A 19,145-nucleotide genomic window follows, 5' to 3' on the forward strand; every position below is an offset into this window, starting at 1 on the left:
ATCAATGTTTCTTTAATATCTATCTCAAATTTTACAAACAATAAATTGTTTTACTGAAAATCTACAAAAAATAATATTTGAAATTGCTCGGAATTATTCAGATTGGTATTTCTTTTTCTAAAAAAGAAATAATTGTTTTATATTCGACCTTCTCTGGTCTCAGGTCTTCAACGGTCACCAGTATCCAAAGACCTTCTTCTATATTGATCGATTATTGTGAACTTTATTCCTGTTAAAAACGTTTATTTATCCCCCCAAACAATGTTGAAAATAGTTAAAATGAAATATCTTAATATCATTAAAAATGATCCCCGCAGGAAACCATTTTACTTGTTATCCAATGAAAAGCGATGTTACAATCGTGCAGTGCTATAAAATGCTGAATGGTAAGTATCGTTTTTTACTTCTTGCGTGTGTCTATTACAATTAATTCACACTGTGACAACCTCTGGTTTGACCCCAGAAAATAGTCAGAGTCTGGGCAACAACTGTGTCTGTATATTGAATATCCGGTCCAACATGCAAGCTGAAATAATGACCATGTATTGTGAATTGTTAACATTATGAAAACAATTTTTAAATTATAATATATATCTCAACTGGTGCATTTAAATTGGAAACAACTGCTAATTACAATTATTAATTAAGAAATGTACTAAAAACTTTTTCGTTTGCAATTTTTAGCCCAGCTTCAAATAAAAGCGTTGAAACCCTTCTACTTTAGGGTCACTGTACACAATAGAATGGTAATTCTGGAAAAACGGAGTAAGCACATGATAAAAAATCCTCAATGGAATCCCTTAATTATTGAAAATTTGAAAAAGAAATCCTTCCAATATGTTTATCCCGACATACATTAAATGGTACACAAATCTTTAAAAAATCCAGCACTTTCGTTTAAAGAATCCTCATTGGAATCGCTTAAACAAGTGATTAAAATAAATATTATTACAAACGATGAAAAATAGAATCTAACAAAATATTTGTAACGTATCAGTCTTAAAATAAAAGGTATACAATTAATTGTATGTTTGAGTTCCTAATGCGAATACATTTGTAAACAAAATAGAAGCTTTTAACACATAATGATTTAAAGGTCTATTTTATAATCAAATTAAATTTTTTTTTCATCGACTGAATATATTATTGATACTTATATCGCTTACCCTAACAATTCCAAACAAAACGTTCCCGAATCCAAGTCTGAAACCATCCATATAATTGATCATATCACTGAATGGGATTACTGAGCACACGGCGACCATTCCACTTATATTGAGACAAACTGAAAAAGATAGATCCTCAGATGAGGTCCCGCAACGCAGACATTCAGGAAATATCGTAACTCAATTATATATATATTGAGAAACATTTACTATAATACATTGTATTTGCTAATTGTGCCCAAGGAAGTTTTAAGATTTCATCCAAATTTAGTCGAGGAACAAAGTTAAAGAAAATGAGGTATCATTCGTCTCTTCTTGCATCATTGGAAGTTCGAAGGGTCGCTAGGACCACTTAAATCGTTTTGTTTTCGAACATTCATGTCTACAATTGGCGAATCAGTCATACTCGGGCTTAATATTATGAGCACTTGTCAAAATTTTAAGACATAGACAAGACTTTCTATCTGTGAAATTTCAATAAAATTTTTGATAGACAGAAATGTGAACGGAAGATGTGGGAAGAGAGCCACAATTGATGCAGGCAAACATTAGACGCCCAAACCAGAGTCTTCTCGAGCTATTTCACTGCGAGTTTGAAAGGGTACAGAGGCTTGCCACAATTACGGAAAATGACAAAGACTGCCGAATTCAAATGAGAGATGTTGTTTTTACAGAATACGTGTCACCTAAGATGGCAGCGCTTAATGAGGGATAATTTGCCATAGAGGCAGCAAATTGTATACAAATCATATTTTGCCTTCAATACAAAATACTTGGTCATTTTAACTGTACCCATTGCAAACGAAGATAGAGCTTCTGAGAAATATAAATAATAGATATTTTGTGACTAAATGAGCCTTTTAAACTTTCATTTATAACTCAACAGATTATATTATAAGTCATATTCTTCTTTATAAAAGTTATATCATTTAATCATTTATCTTATATATTTTATCATATATACCCGCCACTTACTATAACCATGACATACCAACAGTTACCACACCAACGAAAGAACTTCCAGACACAGAAAAACTTTGGAGATATACTGACGGCAAATTTAACACAGCCGTAGACTTTACAGCCTACTTCGAAGAATGTAAGGAATTCAGTGAATAACACGAACCCTGCAGTCGTCCGGTATCCTTGGAAATAAGTAACACCTATAAAGTTACCATTAATAACATGTTATTGCACATACGTGTAATTACTACATTTAAGTATTTAGTATATGTTTAACTTTCTTTCTTAAAACATATTGAATTGTATTTTCATTTGTAGTTACTTATATATAGATAGTAAAGTTTCACTTTACATATGAAAAAAAAAAAACCACTAAACTTTAGAATATCTTAACAATTAGATCGTTAGTCTGATTCTGCTTAATATATAATATAAATTCTAACATTTATGATATTCGTTTAAGATAAAAGGGTCAATGAAGTTTATGACCCTAAAATTATAAGCATTTACATAGTTCATACATAGTATAAATACATTCGATGAAAAAAAAAGTAGGTTTAGAATTGGGCAACAACAGTAATCCAATTGTAAAATAATCAACAATTCAAAGACAACTTTTGTCATGTCAGTTCACGCCTGGAAACAGTAAGTGTTACTGAAAAACAACATATTTGATCAACAGCGAGACTATTGTATTATTTCACTAATTAGATTGTTATAAATCATTTTAGAAGGTGAGAAAAATATTACGACATCGACAGTCCTCTCAACTTAAAACCCTGACTTTCAAAAACATTACTTTTTTTCCATTTTCGTAACCATTAACCTGTTTCTGCAGTCATGGGAGTCAAAAAGACATATTTTCAGTAAATATTTGATCAATTTATTCTTTAGGCTCCATGTTGAGTAATTAATTGAAGTCACAGAATAATAAAATAATCTTACCTATAGGTGTATCTGCGGTAACATTATCAGTTCTGTTGATATGATTCATGCTATTGTCTGTGTTCTTTTTACAATACTCCCTGCCGTCTGGAACATTATCACATAAGTCTTGAAAAAGATTTATAACACTAGCCAGCTGCAGAATAAGTCCTGCTATACATGAACCAAACACAAGAAATAATAAGATAGGTCTATTAGGTGGCATCTCTGAGTCCGACATTCTTTTGTTCCTCTAAATTATGTTCGTTTCTCTTTAATGAAAGCCCCGATCTGTTTGACAGTGTCTAACCGTGTCTTAAATACATACCATCCTGAGTATGAAACTGTACATGTGGAAATAAATGCTAAATCGACGAACAAAACGCTTTTGTTAACATGTCTAAGGTACCCTTTTCTAAAACAAGTGTTGAAAAAGATTTTTTTTGTTTTGATACGCCTCTTTGTATACAACTATTTCTTCCGTATCAATATCATAGTGAAACAGTCTATTTATATAGACACATTTTATAATCTCTCGTTAAGTGATACACAGTCATCTTGATTTAATATTGTTATTAAAGAGTTCATGCGAAATATTTTTCATATCATCTTTTATAATTATATAATCATTCATCCCATCAATTTCATTTTCAGGTATTACGTTTATTGACATCTTTATTAGGTTTAAATTCCGGTTTAACAATACAAATACGCTACCTTTTGGATATCAGCAACCACCATAGAATACAGAAATTACACTGGTCTTGATTTAAATTTTAGATAAACATATTTTATTAAAATGATAATAAGACAGTAACAAACCAAACTTGAATAATAGTAGAGCAGTTTGAGGAAATCCATATAGTATATGCACAAGGAAGAAGAAGAAGAGTAAAGAGTACTGAATCATATCTTGGTTATAACTGGTAGTTATTTTTGGAATAACATACATAAGTTTACACTATAGTAACAACTTTTTTTATAGTTATTTATTTTAAGGTAGAATCGCAACTTTCAACTACAATTGTACTATTGTTGAAATATGCCTGAATCAAAATTAAGTTTTGATACAAAACATGAACATTCACTTAAATTTTTAAAATTTAAACCAGTTATTCTCTCCTACAGGTGACATTGGATAAACTATGTCACCAGATACATTTTTTTCCATTTGTTCCAATTTAACACAGATTTTAACCCAGGATGACAAAGGTTGGAATCTGGTCGAGATATCAATGAAACAACATTTTACAACGTGTGAAGTATGTCAATACTATGTTAAGGAAAACGTACCTGTGATTTGGCCTGGTAACCTAATTTTTGTCCCCTTGTAAATCTAGGTTATTAATCTAAAATCAAAACGGACTTCTTGATATTTATAGTACTATTTGGCCTAATGACCAAATCTTTGACCAAATATCATATATTTACAAACCTTACATTCTTAATAGAGTATCAACTTGGTCTGTTAAAAGGATTTCCATTTGAACTTATGGCAATTTTATTGACCCCTGTAGCAACCCGACTAAGATTCTAATAAAACAAGCATTTTAACAAAGTTTGTTGAACCAATATTTTAACCTCTAATGCTAAAAGTTTTTTTTCTATATAATATTTGAAATAAGTATTTTATATTTGCAGCTGAATTTAAACGTCATCAGGAAAACAGAATGAATGTAGAAACCTCCACAGATGTGTTCATATGGCATTTATCATGGAGCCTTCAATGTGACACGTTACGTCAGTGCTATTCCATGAAATGTGGCGTATATGCCAAAGTAAATGAATGTGTGTGTCCAAAAAGTCATGTCGCATATAAGACGGATCTCTGATGTCGTTTGCTTGTAACTATCACTTTCTACAATACACAGCTTTCGAAATATTGACCAAGGATGACATGGACAGATAGATAGGCATGTGAACAACTGTCGACTGTGATAGAAGATACTGAGAAAATATATTTAAAACACCATTATTTGTTACAAATTAAATTTCAGAGTTGAAGGAAATTCAGTCTGATTATAAACAACTAAATTGTACGTATGGTTGTTACTGTCTCGTGTACAACTGTTACAGTTATTTTACATCCTGACAGCCTCCGGTTTGATCCCAGAAAATATCCAGAGTCTGGGCAACAACTGTGTCTGTATACTGAATATCCGGTCCAACATGCAAGCTGAAATAATGACATTGTACCTTGAATTATCAGCATACTCATTTATGAAATTGTCGGGAAAATATTTTAATAAAAAATATGTTATTTTTTTGTAAGATTTGCTGGTAAAGCCCGTGTAAGTGTGTGATTGCCAATTCAAAAGGACTTTGACATGGACAAATTTCGAATGCAAAATACCTACATAATCTAATATTAAATCCTATTTGTAGACCAAAACTTCGGGGTTTGTAAAAACAAAAAAGGCATTATATAAAGGTTTATGTCATAATACAGATTGACATCTTTGAAAGATAAGTTAATTAGACAGTAGTCATTCAACTCAGTTCAGTATTGTTAAGTCATAATCAAACATGACAATATGAATTTATCTAAAGTCTAAATCACCAATTTGACGGCCTGTTCAATTATCTTATATATTTGTGAAAGCAAATTATGAATTTATGGATTTAACCGATAATGTTATCTTTTCCATTGAAAAGTCTGGTTATATTACTTCAGGTAACATATATTCAAATTTTTCACCTTTACCACTCCAAACAAAGTGTTTCCAAATCCAAGTCTAAATCCAACAATATAATTCATCATATCACTGAATGGGACTGCCATACACACAGAAATTATACCAAGTATATTGAACACAACTGAAAGTCAGAAACAATGCGCATGCATTAATTGCTATATAAAATTGATAACATGATTTTGTAGCAAAACAAATTAGTTATGCAACTTGCTGACGGAACATAACTCGAGAGCATAGACTGACAGCAATAAGTTTACATTGCCACTGGCGCTAGCCCAGTGTAACATTTATATAAGCAAGGCTTTATTCTCCTGTATATCAAGTAAGCAATATGTAGAACGAACTTATTATAATTAAAGTAGAGTAAATTCTTAGTGACAGCACAGATCAATAAAAAGGGAAAATAACATTATTGTAACACGCATAATAACCAATTATTGACTAAGGAACACATAAATAAATAAATTAATGGCAAATGTCATAATATTGTATGATTTATAAATTGTAGGTGTGAAGATATTACTTTATCATTTTAAAACAAAACACAGTAATGCATTGTGTGCAATAAAGCGCGGGAAAATGGCGCAAAGAAGGTGGCAATCAGGTACGAAACAGACCGTGGACCATCAGTCATTCTCTTCAATCAACAAAAATCTTAACCATATACTATATCATATACTTTATATACTAAGTCTGAGGAAAATCATCTGCTTAATATGCAAAAGAATGTTAAAACATTTTATCAAAATGTAGAGAGGATTTAAAAGCTCATATATGACGATATCCAAGTACATTCTGTTAAGTCCTGCCCATTTCTTGCAGTTGTCGCTAGGATTGTTCGTACATTCATGTAAGGACCCTATTGTCCTGATATATATTACCTGTGACAATCATTACAATATATTCAGAGCGACAATTCTATGAAATTTTCAGACCATTCCTTGATCATAGGAACAAATGTAGAGATAGTCATAATCAATACAGGCAAACAATAGACTCCCTTACTACTAGTTTCACCTCCTTGTAATTAGTATTAGACTTTTCTTATGTTTTGTTTTGTCACAGCAAGTTTTAGCTGGTGCGCATGCTTGCCATTTTCTCATAAATATACAATTCGGAATATGACGAAAATGATTAAATATTTCTATTGTATACTTTTCATAACAGTTCAAATGACTTATGCTTATCTACAATTAAACATTGACTTTTATTTTATAACTACCCACCATTTACTGTCGCCATGACATACCAACATTTTCCACAGCAACGACAGTCTTCCCAGACACCAAAACACTTCGGATATATACAGACAGCAAGTTTAACACAGCAGTAGATTTTACAGCTTACTTTTAAGATAGTAAAGATTTCAGTGAATAACACGACCCCTACAACTGACCGGTATCCTCTGTAGTAAGGAAGACCTATACAATTGATACAACAACATGTTATTTCAAAAAAATGTTATTTTTGTCCTAACAAATCACTGTATTAATATCCTAATAATCTTGCAATTACATTCATATATTGTGTTGACTTTACTAGGTCAAACTTCTCAAATATCTAACCAAATAAAATCATGATTGAATTCAACTTAAAAACTGATAAAATATGTTTAATGCTCAGCAATTATATTAGACTTTAAAGAAGAGCCATCATGCAATAACCTAAAAGCAAGAAAAGAATTTGTTGCACATTCATACACAGTCTTAATATCATCATTAATTTATTTATTAATAAAACATATCTTGAAAAAAATATCACTCGCCAAATCTTGTAAAATGATCCATTACCCTTAAAAATAATCATTGCTACTGATTTGCTATTTTCAGTTTGTTGGGTATCTAATTTAACATTATCATAATCATTGTCACCATGAATGAGACGGTGCGACTGGTTGAAATGAGACATCTATTTCCATGCAGATTTTCCTACAGGTACGTTCAAAGTAATTTTGAACGAATAGAGAAAATAGGAATCCATTAAGAAAGCAAGTCCTCTTGTTTGACAATAAATAACCATTTTATGAATTACAATATGTTATCTACATGGAACATCGAGACAATATACATGCATTTCCCCCATTGCTTCCAACACCATTATGTTTACCATTGTAGTCACAAATAAAAATCGTGTACATTTATTTATTCTTAAATGTTCGTGTTAGTCAAATGTCGTATGTCTCATTTTTTACATCAAATGTTTTAATTGCTGTCCATCCATCAGTAAAATCTAATCCATCAACAAATATACAATAATGAGATAACCTTACCTATAGGATCTCCGGTAACATTATCAGTTTTGTTTATATTATCAGTGCTATTGTCTGTAATGATTTTACAATACTCCCTGTCGTCGGGAACATTATCACACAAATCTTGAAATAGGTATATAAAAGCAAGCAGCTGCACAACAACTCCTACTAGACATGAACCAAGCACAGATAATGTTAACAAAGGTCTGTTCGGAGGTACCTCAGATTCGGACATTCTTCTGATTTTTATACGATAATCTTTAATTAAATCCTCGATCTATTTCAATCCAGTACAGTGAATTTATACCATACAGTGTATGAAATTTTACACGTATTCATGAAAAGATGCATATCGACGGACGAAATGTTTTTTTGGCCTTTGTTAATTACATTTTTCTTTCGAACAAAGGGTTGAAAGAAATTATGTGTTTTGATACCTCTCTTTATACACACATTTTTCTTCCTTATCCAAATCAAAGTGAAACTGTCTATTTATAGACACACATTGTTCACCCTCTCACTAAATGGTATACAGTCATCTATAAAGCGTGATATTTTCACACAACTTTGATATCCACCCCCATGAATTTTACTTCCCGATGCTGTGCTTATTTATATTTTTATAATGTTTAATTCCATCAGTTGTGTTTCCGTTAAACATAACAGTAAATAACTATAAAATACTTATTGACTACCACAATAGGATACAAATATTACAATCAGTGTCTAAAAAGCGCTGTAACACCGCACTTTGGGGTCAAACGCACTTTGGGGTCGGACCCAAAAGTGCGTTACGTACTTTGGGGTCGGACCCCATAGTGCGTTACGCACTTTGGGGTCCAATTTCTACCCCAAAGTGCGTTAAACAGGTACATATGCATTTTTTTACATCAGGCAAACGACCGCACTTTGGGGTCATAGAAAATTAAAGTTCATTATGTTTTAAATAATATATTGTAGTCAAAGCCAATGGTAAACAAAAAAATCAAGGCATTAAATAGACACAAACATGTGCCCTGAATTATAGTAGAATCAATAGGGATTTAAATGATCTTGATTAGTAAGTGAAGAACTTTCACCAAATAAATCACCAAATGAAAGAATTTGTATCAATTGTTAAGCTTAAAATATTTTTTCTCAAATTTTCCATTTATTTTAAAAGAATGTACACCTTTCATTAACTCCATTGTTTTTAGCTAAATGCATTATTTTCCCGTTTTTTATTTACACATTTTTAAGATATGATAGTCTTAGCATAGACAAAGGTATAAATTCTGGGAAATCTTAGTAAGACATTTCAGTAAAAAATGTGCCTGATAATATGTTGAAAGGGCCATTTGTTTAGCTAAATGTGACATATAAGAAACTTGACTAGGTGTAGATGCGGCTTTAAGTAGTAGTCCGTACAGGCAGAACTAAAAATGTCAACTATTTAAGTAGTCGCACATTAAGAGCGGAGCTTCAGAATAACTTCAAACACTTCGCCATATGTAAATTAGTATACTCATCTATGGGCTGAGATTTGAAGGCTGTTTTGATTGGCTAAAATATGTATGAAAAACAAAAATAACATATGTACGAAAAACAAAAATAAAATATGAATGCAAAACTGAAAAAATATGTATGCAAAACTAAAATAAAATATGTATACAAAACTAAAAACAAAAAAATGCAAATGTCACTTTTATGCCACCGTAATTTTGTTATATGAACACAATTTTTAGATATTTCAAGTGGTAACATTAATGAAACTTTTATCACTTAAGCATCATAAAGTATTGACCGCCATCTTCAACTCCAACTCAAATATTCCAATGTCGCAGATAGAAAATAAGTCAGTACTCAGTATTTAAGCAGACCTCAGATGACACCTTTAGACCTCTTGAACCCAAAGTGCGTTGATATGTAGCATATTAACGCACTTTGGGGTCAAGTTCTCGATTTTGATCCCAAAGTGCGTTTGACCCCAAAGTGCGGTGCGAAGTTTAACGCACTTTGGGGTCGGACCCCAAAGTGCGTTTGACCCCAAAGTGCGGTGTTACATAGCGCTGAAGCAAGAGGACATTGACTGTCATTGTATTCTTCACCTTAGTGAAAACTTGTATTCTGATTTTGGGGAAAAAACATAAGATTAAACAAACTTCTCTTTTTATTTATTTTTTTTTTTTTTTTGGTAAAACCGCAAATTTCAAACTACTATTGATGATATATGCTTGTAAAGATTTATATAAACACAAACGTGCACTTCCGTTTTAAACCTTTTTTTTATATTAGTTCTATCCTAAAGTTGACATTGGATAACTTTTATCACTTGCTCAATAGAATGTGAGTTACATCTATAATAAAATATAAATTTAAAATTTGTTATAATTTATGTCATTTGTATTTATTTGACTCAGATAACGAACGTTCGAATCAGACTCTGTGTTATCAATGAAACAGCATTTCAACAAAGTGAGCAGGAGATCTAATCAAATACAAAGTAATACTATGTGAATTCATCATAATAATTTCAACAAAATTAGCCATGATTTGACTTATCGCATGGTTAGGAACCTTCTCTTTGTTCTTACTAACTTTCAGTGTGGATTTAAAAACTGTATTGATATATAACAGTATAGTTTTTTGTTTCGTTTTTTTTTCATATAGGAAAATAAAATATAACAGTTAAGTATCTTTTGCACGTTGTATGTATCAGTGCGTTTTTAACACATATTGAATTTGGGGGTATCACACATTTCCAGTTGCAAAAACAAAGATTAATTAGATAGTATTGGTCATTATTTCTAGGGTTTACATATAAAATATTGAAACGAAATAAAAACAGAGGAAAAAGCAGTGAACATGATAATATTTTGCTGATTTCTGTTAAAAAATTATGACTTTGCGATAGAAAAGTTATAATAAATGTAACTCGTTAGTTACGGGGATAAGACACTGGCTTGGGCAACATCTCGAGATGTTTCTGCAAAAACTCGTCATTTTTGATATCATCTATATTTGCAGCTGATATTAAACGTCATCAAAATAGACACATGCGCAACTGTATTAAGCATTTATAACAATGTGGTTTCGGGCTTGCTAACATGGTTTTAAATCGATTCACCTGATCTCAAAGTTTTTCCCCATCTTGATAATTCGTATTATCTAAGACTGAAACACTCTTGCAAGAATTTAATGAAAATTTTGTCATATAGAGACGACCAGGGTGTTTACAAGTCCAAAACATGTACAGCCATTGACACTTTAGCATTTCTTGATCAGGTGAGTGGACACGAAAAATGGTTTACATAATTTGCATGAACTTGTTTCGCAATCGAACTTAAATATTTTTTTTTACTAAATGAAATAAATCTTAAGTGCGAGAAAGTAACTATTTAATTTAAAATTAAAAGTGAAAAAAAATATACTCAGGTCTGAGACGGTCACCTTTTACTTGTGGTAATGATTAAATTGCTATACTGATCTGAGGACGTAACCGCTGCGGTGAGTTTGGCCTTTTCATTTTGTCAGTGACAAAGACCTGTCTGAAAATCTCTGCCAAAATATAACGGAGTCTAGAAACTGCTTTCTGTTGGTTTCATAAAAAATCGACTTGACTTGTGTGTTTTCTAAATTAAATAAAATCGTTTTCCAGTACTTCTATAACATTAAGTCAAAACAAGACTAGTACAATACAGACATTCAATATGGTACAAAAATGTATCATTTTACTGATACAATGATTAAAATTTTGAAATTCTTATTTCTCTTTAGAATTGAAATTTATACAATCTCCGTCAATTTAAAAAATAAAGAAAAAAAAAGACAATCGCAGATATACATTGCGCAGTTATCATGACATATAAAAAAGTTATTCAAATTTTTACTTTACCTCTACCAAACAAAAAAAGAGAGAGAAAAACCCACAGATTATGGCACTTTCACCCTTTGAAACACATTGGGACATATCAACATGGGAGATGCGTCTTTGACAGAGTGGATAAAGTCGTTGAATGCAAACAACTTGCCCCTCACCGCTGTGGGTTCAAATCATGACAGGAAATTAAGAATATTTCATGTAAGGAAAAGTAGATGGTTATGCTAAGGTGCCCGCTGTGTCTTAATAATACACAGAGGGGCACCTGAAGTCTTCCTCCAACAGTTATGCTGGAATTTCACCAATTGACCTTAACAATGTTGATGCACTGTAAACAAAATCAATATAAATCAATATACAAATATATAAAGGCACAAAACATGTATTGGTACTGAACATGCCATTACCTGGCTAAAAAGCTTATAAACAGTGTACTTGCACTAAATATGTAATAGCCAAATTAATCAATAGTGCCCGATACACAAAACGTACTAAATCTTTTCTATTCTCATTGTTTCCAATTTATCAACTGTCACCTCCATACCGTCTGGTCTTCTCGTAGCATTAACTTCTGCTGATACATGTATTGTCATTATCCCGCAGGTTGACAAACTTCTATTTGATCCGAGGAAATACGCCTGATCCGGGCAACAGCTTTTTCTATATACCGAGTAAGCGGTCCAAATAGTGAGCTGAAAAAAAAATAGTTTCATAAAACCATTTGATATGCATGTTGAAATATGTGTCACATTTTGATTAATAGAAACTATCATTGGGTTAGATATAGGATAGGGAAATCCCTACCCGAGGGTTGGGATTTCAATATCCTCTATCTAACCCAATGATTGGTTATTTTTCACACTCACCGGGACACGATAAATATCAGTGAAACTGCTTGCTACGCACCTAATTTGAAAAGCGGGCCTGACGTACGTCCGCATAAAATTCTATTGACCAAGTTTATGTGTGAAAAATTCAATGAAAATAAATTCATATGACATCCATCATCAAAAAGCAAGGTTTTCATGATAAAACACATCAATATTAAAGTCGGAATGTGTCATAATATAAGTGTTTATAAGGAATTCAGTGGTTTAATGTTTGCCAAAAGCGTTTACTGTTTTGCAAAGATTTTTCTACTTATTCGGTTATTTTGGCCGAATATTCAATTAGAATATATCAAAATGAGATTCGTCATCAAGAAGCATCGTTATCATAACAGAAAACATGGATGTTCTTCAGGCAAAGTGTCATAATATCCGATTTTACGAAGAATTTTGCGATATTTTAAAGTGTGTTATTTTTTGTTTATAAATCGATATTGCAAAGGGCGGACCTAGGTAGAGTAGGACTTATTGCAGTGTGAAAGTTAATATCAATCTATTTTGATTCCGTGGACAATTTAATAGATTAGCTCACATATTTTAAATACATTTTGACCTTTTGACGTTTCATTTTTGTTAAAATAGGAGTGAATCGCGTATGTGTAGGAATACGTTTTTAGAAGTGCTGTATAAAAATCTGGAAAGCCCATTCCCATGTGAGATAAGATTTTCCAACACCGCTATTTTAGTAACATTTATGGATTTTTCTATCTGGTTAGTGAGAATTCTATTTCAAGACTTCCCTAAATACACATGTATAGAACAATCAAACTTTTCACATGTTTGTCTCTAAAGGAAGTGTCACATTCAAAGGACCAAAGACCTCGTTCTACATTTTTCAAAGTTATATAAGTATTGCCGCTTTCATTTTCATTTCTTTTATCTTTATGTGACAGGCCTAACAGAATACGAAACGTTGTAGGGTGGGAGTTGACAATGCACCGATCCTATGCAGATTCAGTATATAAATATGAAACTGGTAAAGTAGAGGATCTATAAACCATAAACGTGACATACATACATACCCTCTCCGCCATTGTACCATTCCCGTTATTACAATGGTTCTATTCGATGGTCATGTCTGACTGCACATTATTGTCGATTATTTAATTCATATCCTTTAAATAGTTGTCTCTTATACAACACTAAAAACTCAACGTGTCAGGGTATTTCAGTTCTTTTAATTATGTCTATAGCAATGTAACAAATCATACCCAAGAGACACAAAATACGTTATAATAACCTTTTTCTTGTTATCGAGCCGATAGACTTGAAAGTGCAATTTGGATTAGAATGTGTCGTACAGATATAACGATATAGTGATGCCACAAAAACGAAGAAACCATAAACTTCTTCGTTACTTACCTTTACAAATCCAAACCAAACGTTCGCAAAAACAATCCTGAAGCCGACAATATAATCCATCATGTCACTAAATGGGACTGCCATACACACAGAAATTATGCAAAGTATATTGAGACAAACTGAAAGTCAGAAAAAATGCACTAACTGCATATCGGATATATATAATATTTTTCTAGCAAAACAGATATTATTTTATATAATCATACATGTATCTTTCTGTATTTTTAATTCAGAAAAAAGAACTACGGCGGCGCATTAGAATAAATGTAAGAAATGAAAATTGGAGACTAATGTTTGTTTTAGTCTGTTCATATAGTGCAATTTGAAATAAAAAAAACACTAAAGCAAATATTTAAACCATTTAAATTACAATACAAATGTATTACTTAAAAATTGAAAAATCTTTAGAAAAACGAAATGTTGGTAGATAGTGATAGGTTTTCTATAATCTAACTACGTGTATATTATTGCATGCGAAAACAAGACCACCAATTGTATAATGTGTGTATTTCATTCATATAAAAAACTTATTATTATTATATTTCCATAAAAATATTAGGTGCTAGAGGCGTGAATGATGTTGCACTTTCTCATAATCCACCATGTTTAGACTCAAGCCGAGTGTGCACTTTTCATTTAATATTTTTGTGATTAATGCTTCCGATGGATCACATTTGTCCAATATGACATTTTTAATGTACACATAGATTTACATAGATTCAGAGATAGTGAGAAAATACAATATCTCTTAGAAATAAAATTCATTAAAACGGGTTTATGTATTCAACACATCTACCACACTTACCACCTAGACCTGCCATGACAAACCAATAATTTCCACAACAATAGCAACATCGCCACGTCTTTGCACAACGAGGCACCCATACATTTTTAACACAGCAGTAGATTTTGCAGCTTACCTTGATGACAGCGAAAAGTTCTAAAAAAACTGTAACTCCTACAAAAAGGTGATACCCTCTGTAAGATAGTACACCTGCAAAAATATTTTAATTTTAAAGTTTGATTCCACGGAATAATCATGTCCAGAAACAGATATTAAAAGTACTTCACTAAGGTATTTTGACAAGATGGGACTGGAATTATTATTTTTCGAAAGTTTAAGCTCATTTTACTCAATGTTAAGGTTCCATGATAACTGCCGTATGAACTCATCTGAGGATGTTTCTAAATTCAAGATTTCGCCATATTTTGTGTTAAAATGCTATATTACGAGTATGCTTAAGCAAATGCAAGGGGCCGTGAACTTTAACTAACACTTTCGAGTACCTTCCACATTCGACATTTTCGATTTTGTTGTTTTAGGCATTCCGATTTTCTCTATTTTATTGTCACATCAGTGTCATTTGTGCCGTGTGGAAGCCGTAAAAATTAGCCCTTAAATATAATCAAAGAAGTTATATTGTGATCTTTGAAGATCAGCACGGCATTTCTGTTGTGTATACATATTAGTGGTATTTTTAATTTCTTCAATTTGACCGTTTCAACTTGGGTGGTACCGATATTCCTACTTGAATACTGTATAATTACCCTTGAGATATGTAGCCTGATTTTAACTTTGTCTTTTGACGTCTTTTCTGTTACATCCCTTTTAAAAACTCCGTTTTGTTTAGTTCCGCCTATTAGTTTCTTGTTTAGGGTACGCGTCTTCTTTTACTTTGGGAGTATACGCCGCTTTTTACGGAATGAAAAAGAAATTTCACATTGAAGATTCCAGTATCGTCTATGAACAGGCCGAGTCAAACTGAACCTGCCACAGTTTCAATTGTTATTTAGTCATCGCACTTCTATCTATTTTAAAATAAAAAAAAAAACAAAGGTTTTTAATATAATTATGAGTATTTTTCCCCTTCTGATACTGATCTTTCAAAATTCTATTTTGTTTAGTTCCGCCCATTGTTTTCTCGTTTAGGACTCAAGCATTCTTTTATTTGGGGACCATACGCCGATTGTCCAGGAATGGCACGAAAGTGTCACATTGAAGGTTCTATGATAACCGCCGTATGAACAAGTCTGCCAATGTTTTTTAAAATTCAAAGTGCACCATTTTCATTTTTCAATGTTGAATTCTGCTTAAACCAGTGCTAGGGGGCGTGGGTGGTAGCTTCCACTTTCCGTTACCGTCCATGAAAAGGCTCAATAAAAACCGAATCTGCAACATTTTTAATTGTGTCTGTTTTGGGCGGTCTATTTTATCGTTATCATTATCTCTAATATATTTTTATTGGTTAATATAGAATCTAAGAATTTCATCTTTTATAAGACCTTCATTTAACTGTACATATATAAAAAATATCCTTCGATTATAAATTATATTATCTCAGTCATCGGTTATTTCTATTGGAATAAGCGATAATTTAATGACTTTTTTGTTCAAGAAAGATTTTTAAAAATCCAAGTAATTGTCATCGATATTTTAATAAACGCATAAAAATTTCTCTAAATAAAATAAGAGATGTGGAGTTTGTGCCGTGTTAGGACATAAAAAGTTTCCAAGATGTTACATTTTTATCCTTGAAGATCGTTCAGCGCGACATTACTGTTGTGTGTGCATGTGTGTCCTTCTATTGGAACCTTATCTAATTGTGTGGTTCCAGTATTCCTACTAGAATACTGTATAGGCTTATCACGTATAGGATATGTTGTCAACATTTTAAAATGTTTTGGCGTTTTGCCAGTGACAACCTTGCTATGTCCTGTTTTTTCATGGGGTCCTGCTTTGCCCAATGCCGGTGGTCCTGTGTTGCTGGATCGTGTGGGTGTTACGCTCATTGAACGCCGCCCTTTCTTGTTGATCTTGATTTTCATATTTCATAATCCTCTGATCCTCTTGCAGAATTCCTTTACGTAGTTTCGCCCATTATTTTCTCGTTAAGGGCACAAGCATTCTGTTACTTGGAAACAGTTATAGAATGGCCAAAACGTGTCACGTTGAAGATTCCATGATAACCGCAGTATAAACACATCTCCGGATGTTTATTGATTTAAGATATCTACATTTCCATGTAAGGAAGTATAATTCTGCTACAGACGGCGCTGGGGTGTGTTGAGGGTGGCTTACGCTTTCCGGTGCTATCCATGAACAGTATCAATCAAACAAACCGAGCATGCAGCATTTTCAGCTTTGCCGATTTGGCCAGAAACTCTCGGCAGCAAAATATTTGTTTAGTGTAGCATCTAATACTATAAAAAATTTTTATAGGACCGGACCAAAATCCACAATGTCAGTGAGAAAATGGATATAAAGAATTGTGTAGGCTTAACATGATTGAACAAAGGCACTGGATTAGATGGTATCCCTGCAAGATCTCTTTTTTGTGTGTGTGTTTATGTTGATACATGTGACAATATATAAGGTGTTCCATGGGCAGGGTCAATCAAAACCGAGCCTGCATCAATTCCATATTTCACATTATTGTATGTATATTTCCCTGAATATATATTGATACGATCCGTATGTCAGAATACAGGAAAGTACACCATTGATGCAAAAAAGAGAATAAACTAAAAAAGATGCTGTCTTATAATGCCAAAAGTATTATGTTTCATTTGATAATGCAAAAAGAACCCTGAAATATTGATATATTTAGACTTATATATCCTAGTGAGTGTTAATATTATTGAAGGCGCGTATATACAAACAAATTTGCAAATGAATTCGAGAATGTTAAGATAACCATTGTGACGTCATGATTTTATGATGCCATGAAGAGTAAAGACAATCTTCAATTTATTGCTTTCAAAACATTAACTAATGATTGTTTAAAAAATATTCAATTTGACAACAATATCGTCGATATAATCCCAACTTTCTATATATATATATATATATATATATATATATATATATATATATATATATATATATATATATATATATATATATATATATATATATATATATATATATATATATATATATATATATATATATATATATATATATATATATATATATATTCATATGTAAAATATTATTTTTTCTACAATTAAAGAATCTATATTTTGATTTTCTGACAATGTTAATGTCGTACTTAAAATCAGTGTTATACATGCAACAACAGCTGAAGAGTCGCATTCTACAATCTTGATTAAAAAAAAAACAAAAAAAAACAAACAAAACAAACAAAAGCATAACTGTGTAAAAAATCAAATTAGTTTTAGATTGATAATATATGTTGTGGTTAAGTCCCCAGGGTACGCGCCAATTGGGCGGACAAAAGGCTTCATTACAGCACAGAAGGCGGATATTCTGTTGCATGTCGATTTTTTTGCATATTCTACCGTATTCTATCATATTTTAAATGGTTAACTTTGTACAATTTAATTTCCACTAAAATAAAAATTAAGGATATTTCATCAGTAACTTTTTCTCTTAAAATAGCTTATGAATTTACAAGCTCATTCATGGCGGCAGAATGACGTCATCTTAGGCACATTCGATTCTAAAATGCGCCAAAATGACGTCATTACAACGTTGTTTATTCATAAAAAGCACGCGACTCATCTGGCACCCCACTCCTATGCCAGATGAAATTTCCGGCATGGTAATGGGTAAAACTTATGAAAACATCAGTCTGATATGCAAGAGGCAATGTTACCTTCTGACTCGTCATTGCTATCGTCATCATCATGCAAAGAGTCGTTATCCACTTTACAATATGCCCTATCATCTGGAACGTTTTCACACAACCCTAGGAATAGATATGCGAAAGCAATCACTTCCAATACAAATCCCACAAAAGAAGTAACAAACACAAAAAAAGTCAACCACGGTCTGTCCAGGGGTCTTTCCTCTACCATTGTAGGTATTTCAGTAAAAAAAAAAGCAGATCCAAATATTTATTATTTATGCATTCGTTGATGATTAATTCCTAAAATGGTTAATTCTCTAAAGTAAAGTTATATTCTCTTATATATTAAGTAAACAAAACATAGATCAATATCTCTGATCAATATATACCTTTAACGGTGTTTATTATTTGCCTTTGCTATCAAGTAAGGATTTATGTTCTCTTT

General features: G+C 32.0%; 3 protein-coding genes across 4 annotated transcripts; all 3 read right to left on the bottom strand.

Moving 5' to 3' along the window:
• Positions 1-316: 316 nt before the first annotated feature.
• LOC132742985 (uncharacterized) lies at positions 317-3,597 on the bottom strand. Of its 2 annotated transcripts, none has more exons than XR_009627510.1 (4): positions 3,075-3,597; positions 2,142-2,329; positions 1,167-1,285; positions 317-526 (listed from the first exon to the last, which is right to left on the bottom strand). XR_009627510.1 is itself a non-coding variant. In XM_060731488.1 (4 exons), exons 1-4 carry the CDS (start codon positions 3,292-3,294, stop codon positions 401-403), a joined length of 660 nt encoding a protein of 219 aa, XP_060587471.1. In that variant the 5' UTR covers positions 3,295-3,587; the 3' UTR covers positions 318-400. The 2 variants fall into 2 exon arrangements, 1 of the variants encoding a protein (XP_060587471.1); XM_060731488.1 differs by having other exon boundaries at positions 318-526; positions 2,135-2,329; positions 3,075-3,587.
• Positions 3,598-5,034: 1,437 nt separating this feature from the next.
• Positions 5,035-8,681, bottom strand: LOC132742984 (uncharacterized). Its single transcript, XM_060731487.1, has 4 exons — positions 8,019-8,681; positions 6,976-7,170; positions 5,752-5,870; positions 5,035-5,229 (listed from the first exon to the last, which is right to left on the bottom strand). The coding sequence occupies exons 1-4, from the start codon at positions 8,233-8,235 to the stop codon at positions 5,083-5,085; spliced, it is 678 nt and encodes a 225-aa protein (XP_060587470.1). The 5' UTR covers positions 8,236-8,681; the 3' UTR covers positions 5,035-5,082.
• Positions 8,682-10,154: 1,473 nt separating this feature from the next.
• Positions 10,155-19,055, bottom strand: LOC132742981 (uncharacterized). Its single transcript, XM_060731484.1, has 4 exons — positions 18,728-19,055; positions 14,914-15,102; positions 14,109-14,227; positions 10,155-12,551 (listed from the first exon to the last, which is right to left on the bottom strand). The coding sequence occupies exons 1-4, from the start codon at positions 18,927-18,929 to the stop codon at positions 12,351-12,353; spliced, it is 711 nt and encodes a 236-aa protein (XP_060587467.1). The 5' UTR covers positions 18,930-19,055; the 3' UTR covers positions 10,155-12,350.
• Between the last annotated feature and the right edge of the window lie 90 nt (positions 19,056-19,145).

This window comes from Ruditapes philippinarum, unplaced genomic scaffold (assembly GCF_026571515.1).
Source record: "Ruditapes philippinarum isolate M1 unplaced genomic scaffold, ASM2657151v2 ctg1132_1_1_1_1, whole genome shotgun sequence".
NCBI classification, from domain to species: Eukaryota; Metazoa; Mollusca; class Bivalvia; order Venerida; family Veneridae; genus Ruditapes; species Ruditapes philippinarum.

Coding starts and splice junctions, on each gene's coding strand:
- LOC132742985 (XM_060731488.1), bottom strand. CDS start 3,294: ATGTCGGACTCAGAGATGCCACCTAATAGACCTATCTTATTATTTCTT. Junction 2,330..3,074: donor TACCGCAGATACACCTATAG/GTAAGATTATTT, acceptor GTAACTTTATAG/GTGTTACTTATTTCCAAGGA. Junction 1,286..2,134: donor TGTCATGGTTATAGTAAGTG/GCGGGTATATAT, acceptor TATCTTTTTCAG/TTTGTCTCAATATAAGTGGA.
- LOC132742984 (XM_060731487.1), bottom strand. CDS start 8,235: ATGTCCGAATCTGAGGTACCTCCGAACAGACCTTTGTTAACATTATCT. Junction 5,871..6,975: donor TGTCATGGCGACAGTAAATG/GTGGGTAGTTAT, acceptor TCTGACTTTCAG/TTGTGTTCAATATACTTGGT. Junction 5,230..5,751: donor CTTTGTTTGGAGTGGTAAAG/GTGAAAAATTTG, acceptor TCATTATTTCAG/CTTGCATGTTGGACCGGATA.
- LOC132742981 (XM_060731484.1), bottom strand. CDS start 18,929: ATGGTAGAGGAAAGACCCCTGGACAGACCGTGGTTGACTTTTTTTGTG. Junction 15,103..18,727: donor TAGCAATGACGAGTCAGAAG/GTAACATTGCCT, acceptor ATATTTTTGCAG/GTGTACTATCTTACAGAGGG. Junction 12,552..14,108: donor TTTGGTTTGGATTTGTAAAG/GTAAGTAACGAA, acceptor TTTTTTTTTCAG/CTCACTATTTGGACCGCTTA.